The 9,839-nt window shown below is 44.0% G+C and overlaps 1 protein-coding gene across 2 annotated transcripts; it reads left to right on the top strand.

The window, feature by feature from the left end:
- The first annotated feature begins 387 nt into the window (after positions 1-387).
- LOC123743157 (uncharacterized) lies at positions 388-9,107 on the top strand. 2 transcript variants are annotated; one of them, XM_045718796.2, is made up of 3 exons: positions 388-474; positions 3,510-6,134; positions 7,856-9,107. In XM_045718796.2, exons 2-3 carry the CDS (start codon positions 4,056-4,058, stop codon positions 8,204-8,206), a joined length of 2,430 nt encoding a protein of 809 aa, XP_045574752.1. In that variant the 5' UTR covers positions 388-474; positions 3,510-4,055; the 3' UTR covers positions 8,207-9,107. The 2 variants fall into 2 exon arrangements, with proteins under 2 accessions (XP_045574752.1, XP_045574751.1); XM_045718795.2 differs by lacking the exon at positions 388-474 and adding an exon at positions 515-1,236.
- Positions 9,108-9,839: the final 732 nt, after the last annotated feature.

The following is a 9,839-nucleotide window of genomic DNA, read 5'->3' as shown; positions in this document are numbered from 1 at the left end:
GCACACGTACACACACACACACACACACACACACACACACACACACACACACACACACACACACACACACACACACACACACACACACACACAGCCATATTTTGTATTTTCTAAGGTTACATGTACTTGGATTAAATGGTGATCTGATCTCATACCATATACAGTAGCTGCCCACTGTTTACTCAACATGGATTGAGTTTAGTTGGACCCAGAATTGTCCTTGCTATCCGGAATCCTTGGGACGTCTCTACCCCATTAAAGTTTACGTTTGGTTAAGGTTATGGCATGGGTAGGGGTTAAAGTTAGGGTAAGGACGGCCCAAGGATCCCAGATAGCATTAACTGAAGCCGAATGCTGCGACGCCATGAGCTCCCACCTCTCTCTGCTCGCGCAGCAGGCTGCGCGCAGAATCTCCACTCCATACTAGTCCGCCTCTCATTCATATTTGGTCCTCCGGAAGTATCCACAGCTCGGGTAAGCCAGTGTCTATGCAGCGAGTGACTTATGGGTGGAGTATGTAGTTTATTATCCAGTTTTAAATGTATGGACAGTATACCGGACGCATCCCACACCTGTTATATTGACAAGTGTATGTCCAGACAATTAAGTTAGTGAAATAAATTACAATATGCCGGTAAAGTTTCCTACATCGCTCTTTCTGCCAGCTGTCGGGCTGCGCTCCCTACAGGGCTCGAACCCTCGACTTGTAAAATGGCTGGTTGTGGGTCCATAGACAGCAAGGGCAGTTATTACGGCAAAAATATAAACATAATTTAGACAAATACCGCGGCGTCATTCAAAATAAGGGAACCGAATATATTACATGAAATGCAGTTAGCAAACATTGTCCCAGGTTCGAGTGTCGTGTCCATTGATGCGCAGTACATCCACAGATATGAAACAGGGGTTGGCTATTCGGACCTCGGACTGCGCGCAATGGCGTCTCCCATAAACAGCGACACTTTTTATTCCAACATAAATACAGTACAAGGATGGATAAGGGTTCAAATGGAGGAAAACAAATATGATGTCGACCCAAACCCGTTGCCAGATATTTAACGAATGTCTTATTTTGTATTAGACTATGGCAGACAAATGAAATTCTGAAATCGAAAGAAAAAATGGGCTTTACCCCCGGATAGTATGATTTCGCTGACATCATGCTCTCTTGAACCCTCCACTGCTGACTGTCGCGTTCATGCTATGTGGTATATTGGCGACTTTGTTTAGAGCCCGGTAAGCAAATTATATAAAACCAGTGAAGTCCATAATAACAGCAAATGTAATGTAACATGTGCGTAATTTACGCATGCTGCGTTACATTTTTAAGATTGACAATCATAGCAATTAAGCATATCAGGTAATCACTGATTGTAGAGCATGAGACAACACGCTGTAGCCTTTAAAACAAATCTCGCCTCAAGTTATTGAGATAATAGCAGGAATTGGAACCGGTTTGAATGATGATAATGTTGTTGATGATGATGACGATCATTGATGATGATGGTGACAATGTAATGGTGATGATGATGACGACGAGGTGGAAAGTGGTGATGGGGATGTTATGAAGGTGATGGGGATGATTTAACCTACAGTGCCTTCAGAAAGTATTCACACCCCTGGACTTTTTACACATGTTGTTGTGTTACAAAGTGCGATTAAAATGGTTTTAATTGTCAGTTTTCCCACCAACAATATACACAAAATATTCTGTAATGTCAAAGTGGAAGAAAAATTCAAACATGTTTTTTCATTTAAAAAAAATAAAAATAAAACACTAAAATATCTTGATTAAATAAGTATTCAACCCCCTGAGTCAATACATGTTAAAATCACATTTGGCAGAGATTACAGCTGAGAGTCTTTCTGGGTAAGTCTCTAAGAGCTTTGCACAACTGGATTGTACAATATTTGTCCATTATTCTTTTCAAAATTATTCAAGCTCTGTCAAATTGGTTGTTGATCATTGCTAAAGAACCATTTTCAGAGCTTGCCATAGATTTTCAAGCATATTTAAGTCAAAACTGTAACTCGGACACTCAGGAACATTCACTGTCTTCTTGGTAAGCAACTCCAGTGTAAATTTGGCCTTGTGTTTTAGGTTATTGTCCTGCTGAAAGGTGAATTCATCTCCCAGTGTCTGGTGGAAAGCAGACTGAACCAGGTTTTCCTCTAGTATTTTGCCTGTGCTTAGTTCAATTACGTAGCTTTTATATCCTGAAAAAACTCTGCAGTCCTTAATAACGATTACAAGCATACCCATAACATGATGCAGCCACCACTATGCTTGAAAATATGGAGAGTGATACTCAGTAATGTGTGTTGTATTGGATTTGCCCCAAACATAACACTTTGTATCCAAGGCAAAAAGTGAATTGCACATTTTTTGCAGTATTACCTTAGTGCCTTGTTGCAAACAGGATTCATGTTTTGGAATATTTGAATTCTGTACAGGCTTCCTTCTTTTCACTCTGTCAATTAGGTTAGTATTGTCGAGTAGCTACAATGTTGTTGATCCATCCTCAGTTTTCTCCTATCACAGCCATTCAACCCTGTAACTGTTTTAAAGTCACCATTGGCCTCATGGTGAAATCTCCGGCAACTGAGATAGGAAGGACCCCTGTATCTTTGTAGTGACTGGGTGTATTGATATATCATCCAAAGTGTAATTAATAACTTCACAATGCTCAAAGGGATTTTTTTTACCCATTTACTAATAGATGCCCTTCTTTGTGAGGCATTGGAAAACTTCCCTGGTATTTGTGGTTGATCAAAAAAAAAATGTAATCTGTGTTTCAAATTCACTGCTCGACTGAGGGACCTTAGAGATAATTGGGGTACAGAGATGAGGTAATCATTCATGTTAAAAACTATTATTGCACAGAGAGTGAGTCCATGCAATTTATTATGTGACCTGTTAAGCCATGTTTTACTCCTGGACTTATTTAGGCTTGTCATAACAAAGGGGTTGAATACTTATTATACTTATTGTCTCAAGACATTTCAGCTTTTCATATTTAATGAATTTGTAAAACTTTCGAAATACATAATTCCACTTTGACATTATGGGGTATTGTGTGGTAGGCCGGTGACAAAAATATCTCAATTTAACCCATTTTCAATTCAGGTTTTAACACAACAAAATGTGGAAAAAGTCAAGGGGTGTGAGTACTTCCTGAAGGCCCTTTTTTGTAGTAAAATAGGAATAGGATTTTAAGGAATTCATAATAGCCTATTTAGTCTATGTGAATAGTTTGAGTCTAGGCATATTTCATTATGCACAATGAAAGAACAAGTAAGATATTCTAACAACATGATACTAATTTTATCAACTTCCTAATTTTGTTGCTCTGATATCCTGTGAAATCGCATAAAGACACCTAGCCACCTCAGGACATCTTCCTTATCAATGAAGCCTATAGTCATTTGATTGACAAGTCCTCTTATTATTTGATGGTAATAATTAATCTCTTGTTAAGATGATAAAATATTGAATCCCCATTTTACAGATTCAGGCATGTTCCAAAATGGATTCTCAACAGACAGGGGTTCTGACCAATGGTGGCTCAGATGACAGGAGTGTCGGCCAATCTTTGAAGAGATCGGGGACTGTGCCAGAGATCCATGAGGAGCCAGTGGACTCCTTGATCTTATCCTGCCCACCAGGTAACCTCCAATAATGCTCCCTTAAACAGGTGTACTCCAGTACAGGTGTCCAATCAAAACCTTTTTAGGCCAAACGAGGAGGAGGGGCTGGGAGAGCGCCAGATGTGAGCGGGACACAGCCAGGATTGCAGGAACCAGTTGAACTCTGCGGGCTCAACCAACCAATCACAGTCAAGACTGGACTTCCTGGTGTGTGCGATCAACCAATCAGAGTCAAATCAGACGTTCCTGGATTGTGCAACAGGCCAATCACAGACTCTGCAGCTCTCAGCTCTACCAAAGACGTGCCTCCCTCTGATTCTAAAGGGAGTAGGTTAGAAGCCAGAGCTGTTTGGTCTAGGACCAGTTGAAATGCCCTGACCTCCACTACTGTGACTGGCACGGGTCAGATGGAGGATGTGTGTGTTGAAGAGATAGAACACACTGAGGAGCCTCTCTACAGGATGGAGACAGAAGAGAGGGATGAGAGGAGAGATGGAGAGAGGGATGTTACACAAGACAGGAATTGTAGTCCCATTGTCCCTGAAACGCCTCTCATCTCCGACACAGCCAAGGCAGTGAGGGATGGAGGGATACGGGGGGAGAAAGAAAGGAAAGATAGAGAGGATGAGAGAGTGATCCCTCTTTTCCTACCCCCTAGTCGATGTCATGGTGGAAAAGAGAGACCAGGAGAGGACAGAGGAGAGAGAGCGGAGGCAGGGAAAGGAGTAAGGGGGAGAAGAGAGGAAGAGGAGGGAGAAGTATTGGATCTGAGCTTCCCTAAAAAGAGAGAGATCAAGGAGAGGAGCCTTTGGCATGAGAGCTCACTGCTTATGGAGGTAGATGAGGTAGAGGGGGATGGAGATAGGGACATAGTAGAGGAAGATGATGGTGATGATGATGAAGATGATTCTATATTGAGAATGGATGGAGCTGACATTTTTGGGGGACCTCTCTTGTCTCCCTTGTTCTTCTCTACCTCCGTTTTCACCTCCCTCTCTTCCATAGACTCTGAAAGTGAAGGTCTTCTCCTGATAGATGACCAGGGTATTCCATACACACTCACCCCTGAGGGGCACAAAGTGCCCCAAATGGACTCGTCTAGGCCAGACAAACCCCCCTCAAGCCAGCCAAAGGTGCAGTCCAGCTCATTGGAGGGAGAGGATGACAGGTCGTCTCATATAACCACAGCAGGGGTCACTTTCCTCAGCCAAAATTTAGTAAAAACTCCACACACACACAAGGAAAACACATGTCCCGCTCCTGTTACGTCTATGAAACCCTCACAGAAGTCAGAACTTCTAAAAAATACAGAACACTCAAGGAACCCAGAACTCTCACAGAATGCGGAACCCCCTAAGGTTCTAGATTCAGGTGTGAAATCTGTTAGTGAGGCTAGTGCTGCTGTTTCCCAACCCTCTGGTTCTGCTGTACACCTCCAACCCCCTCAGCCCATCCAGATCCTGACTAACCCCTCCTCCAACACCCCCATCCTCCTCTTCCCCTCCTCCCCCCAGCTCTCCTCCATTCCCCTAACCAAGACTGATGCCAACCCAGGCCTCCTGGCCTTCTCTCTCTCCCTCTCCCTCACACAGAACACTCCCAGCGCCTCCACCTCTATGTTCCTTCTCCTCTCCTCATCCACCACCTCTTCCTCTGGTCAGTCTTTCTCTACCTCCACCCCCATTGCTCTCATTGACCCCTCCACCGGTCAGCTCTCCCAAATCACTGCCTCCTCTTCATCCCCTCTTTCTCTCTCTCTCTCTTCTGGTCAGTTCGCCACATCAGGGTCATCCCTCCCTGCCAATCTCTCCCACCCAGTTATTAGATCGACACCCAACAACTACCCTACCATCCTATCAAGAGAGAGTCCCAGCGTTAACCTTCCCGCCCCCCTGACCTCCCCCTCTGTGGTCTCCCCCCCTCCCTCCAAGCAGCCCAGTGCTGATGCCAGTTCTAAAGCAGTTCTACTCAGCTCACCTCCTCACAAACACACTGAACCAAACTGTTGTGACCCCAACACCGATCATCAGTCACTATGTACTGAAGAAACCCAAATGGAGTCAGTCCCAAATGGGTCATCTCCTACTAAAGCCCCTCCCCTTACACACCCGCAATCCCCTTCTCTGTCCTTTGACTTTAGTTTGGTGGCATCCGACCAATCAAAAGCCCCAGAGTCAAAGCACACCTCCCTCCCATGGGACGACCATCTCTACTTCTCCTCCGCCACCGCTCCTCCCTCCCCTCCTCTTGCCCCCATCTTCCCGTCCAGCGGACCCAGGAACCTGAACCCCCTGGACCCTCTGGAACCCCTGTCCCCAGCCTCCTCTCCCTCCTCTGGGCCACGAAGGGTCCTCTACTGCCCTCTCTGCCCCAGGATCTTCTACTACCTGTCTGACCTGGAGCGTCACTCCATCACCCACTCTCAGAACAAACCCCATGTCTGCCTGCAGTGTGGCAAGGCCTTCAAACGCTCCAGCCATCTGCAGGTGAGCTCAGTTGTTCATAAATGTTTGAATTGTGGTGTGGTGATTTGGTGGGCCCATGATGACATATTGTTTTCAAATCAAATCAAATTTAATTTGTCACATGCACCGAATACAACAGGTGTAGACTTTACAGTGAAATGCTTACTTACAAGCCCCTAACCAACAATGCAGTTAATTTTTTATATTTTAACAAGAAATAAAATAAGAAATAAATGTAATAAATAATTAAAGAGCAGCAGTAAAATAAGGGGCTACCGGTACAGAGGTAATTGAGGTAATATGTACATGTAGGTAGAGTTATTAAAGTGACTATGCATAGATAATAACAGAGAGTAGCAGCAGTGTAAGGGGGGGGGGGGGGGGGGGGTCAATGCAAATAGTCTGGGTAGCCATTTGATTAGCTGTTCAGGAGTCTTATGGCTTGGGGGTAGAAGCTGTTGAGAAGCCTCTTGGACCTAGACATGGTGCTACAGTACCACTTGCCATGTGGTAGCAGAGAGAACAGTCTATGACTAGGTTGGCTGGAGTCTTTGACAAATTTTAGGGCCTTCCTCTGATACTGCCCTGGATAGAGGTCCTGGATGGCAGGAAGCTTGGCCACAGTGACGTACTGGGCCGTTCACACTACCCTCTGTAGTGCCTTGCGGTCGGAGGCCGAGCAGTTGCCATACCAGGCGGTGATGCAACCAGTCAGGATTCTCTCGATGGTGCAGCTGTAGAACCTTTTGAGGATCTGAGGACCCATGCCAAATCTTTTCAGTCTCCTGAGGGGGAATAGGCATTGTCGTGGCCTCTTCACAACTGTCTTGGTGTTTGTACCATGATAGTTTGTTGGTGATGTGGAGACCAAGGAACTTGATGCTCTCAACCTGCTTCACTACAGCCCATCGATGAGAATGGTGGCGTGCTCGGTCCTCCTTTTCCTGTAGTCCACAATCATCTCCTTTGACTTTATCACGTTGAGGGAGAGGTTGTCCTCCTGGCACCACACGGCCAGGTCTCTGACCTCCTCCCTATAGGCTGTCTCGTCGTTGTTGGTGATTAGGACTACCACTGTTGTGTCATCGGCAAACTTAATGATGGTGTTGGAGTCATGCCTGGCCGTGCAGTCATGAGTGAACAGGGAGTACAGGAGGGGACTGAGCACGCACCCCTGAGGGGTCCCTGTGTTGATGATCAGCGTGGCGGCTGTGTTGTTACCTACTCTTACCACCTGGGGGCGGCTCGTCAGGAAGTCCAGGATCCAGTTGCAGAGGGAGGTGTTTAGTCCCAGGGTCCTTAGCTTAGTGATGAGCTTTGAGGGCACTGTGGTGTTGAACACTGAGCTGTAATCAATGAATAGCATTCTCACATAGGTGTTCCTTTTGTCCAGGTGGGAAAGGGTAGTGTGGAGTGCAATAGAGATTGCATCAACTGTGGATCTGTTATTGTGGTATGCAAATTGGAGTGGGTCTATGGTTTCTGGGATAATGGTTTTGATGTGAGCTATGACCAGCCTTTCAAAGCACTTCATAGCTACAGACGTGAGTGCTACGGGTTGGTAGTCATTTAGGCAGGTTACCTGTTTTGATTGTGTTTGAAGTGGAACTAGGTCCTTTGTGTCAGATTTCATCTTGTTATGACTGCTATGTAATAAGTAGATATAAACAAATCATAATATATGAACATGAATGTATTGTATTATCTAACAAACGTGACCCTTGTCCTTTGACTCTGAACAGAGACACAAGCACATTCACACGGGCGAGAGGAACTTTGTGTGCCCCATCTGCTCCAAGCGTTTCAGGGAGGCGGGCGAGCTGCAGCGCCATCAGAGGGTACACACAGGAGAGAAGCCCTACCAGTGCCCGCTGTGCCACACACGCTTCGCCGAGCGCAACACCCTGCGTCGACACACCAGACGCAAACACCCTTACCACCAGGCAGCTATGGAGATGCTGTCCGAGAGAGGAGCAGGGGGAGGAGGAAGAGAAGGAGGGGATGAAGATGAGGGCACAGAAGAGTGGTATAGTTCCACTGTGTCCAACTTAGACAACTCTGACTCTGAACCAGATTCTGAGGTCATTTCCTGAGGCTGATCCTCTTGAATAAAGAAAATGAGAAGAGGAGGAGGAGAAGGAGGTGGAGAAGGTGGAGGAAGAGGAGAAGGTGAAGGAGGAGGAGGAGAAGGAGGAGGAGGAGGAGGAGGAGGAGGAGGGCAAAGGTGGTGTAGCTTCACTGTGTTCGACTTGGACAACTCTGACACTGAAAGGGATTGAACGGTACTTTCCAATGAGACCATTGGTTATATTTATTTATTAATTACTCTTGAATGTATTTTATTTCCATTTCCTTACAGGGTCCGAAAATGATCACTGATCTCATAAATCGTTTCCCATCAAGTATTCCTTCGATTTTCGTCATTTCCACAACTATAGGGCAGAAAATGTTAATGGATATTCTAAAAAGGTCACCCTTTGACATTCTGCTATAACAATACATTTGCACTACCAAAGTACAAACAATTATGTTGTAAAAAACAATGTTTTATTGTAAAATTGTTCTTTATTACTATATTTTTTTCTTCTCTTGTGGGAGCTGTACTTATTATTGAGTGAGATTATTTAACTTTCTTACTATTAAAGACACTGTCGTTTGCACTTTTAAAAAGTGGATTTTGTGTTCAAATTTGAGAACAATAGCCTCCAATTTGTCCTTTTTACATGGTTTTTACATTGTGATTTCTGCTGCCTATGCCTTCAAAACAAGGTGCCCTAATTTGTTAAATGCATAGAACAGAATTCTGACCAATTTTTTGTTGTTGCTGATTGCACCACTGATGCAATTGAAGCTTATGATAAATGCTAATCATGTTAACTTATTTCAGTTAAACCTCCCTGTGTGTGTACAGTGCCTTCAGAAAGTGTTCATACACCTTGAGTTATTTCACATTTTGTTGTGTTACAGCCTGAATAAAAAATGTATTACAAATATTATTTTCTCATACACACAATACCCCATCATGAAAAAGTGAAAACATGTTTTGAGAAATGTTTGCAAATGTATTGAAATTGAAAATCATAAATATCTAATTTACGTAAGCATTCACACACCTGAGTCAATACATGTTGGAATCACCTTTACCAGTGATTACAGCTGTGAGTCTTTCTGGGTCTCTAAGAGCTTTGCACACCTGGATTCTACAACATTTGCACATGATTATTTTTACAATTCAAGCTCTGTCAAGTTGGTTGTTGATCATTACTAGATAGACATTTTTAACTCTTGCCATAGATTTTCAAGCCGATTTAAGTCAAAACTGTATCTAGGCCACTCAGGAACATTTAATGTTGTCTTGGTAAGCAACTCCAGTGTATATTTTCCTTGTGTTTTAGGTTGTCCTGCTGAAAGGTGAACTTGTCTCCCAGTATCTGTTGGAATGCAGACTGAACCAGGTTTTCCTCTAGGATTTTGCTTGTGCTTAACTTTATGTCCTGAATAAAAAAAGTGTTACGTTTGGGGCAAATCGAAAACAGTACATCAGAGTACCACTCTTCATATTTTTAAGCATGGTGGTGGCTGCAACATGGTATGGGTATGCTTGTCATCGGCAAAGACTAGGGAGTTTCTTAGGATAAAAATGAACGGAATAGAGTAAATTTCTTTGCCACATTTTTTTAAATGTTACTTTAGTGCCTTATTGCAAACAGGATGCATCTTTGGAAT

The sequence above is a fragment of the Salmo salar genome, chromosome 05 (assembly GCF_965601325.2).
Source record: "Salmo salar chromosome 05, fSalSal1, whole genome shotgun sequence".
NCBI classification, from domain to species: Eukaryota; Metazoa; Chordata; class Actinopteri; order Salmoniformes; family Salmonidae; genus Salmo; species Salmo salar.
This window is presented reverse-complemented; position numbering and strand designations above follow the sequence as displayed.

Bases quoted from the DNA above. Each gene is read 5' to 3' on its own strand.
- LOC123743157 (XM_045718796.2), top strand. From the start codon at position 4,056: ATGGAGGATGTGTGTGTTGAAGAGATAGAACACACTGAGGAGCCTCTC. The intron at 6,135-7,855 runs GTGAGCTCAGTT...GACTCTGAACAG, and splicing joins AACGCTCCAGCCATCTGCAG to AGACACAAGCACATTCACAC.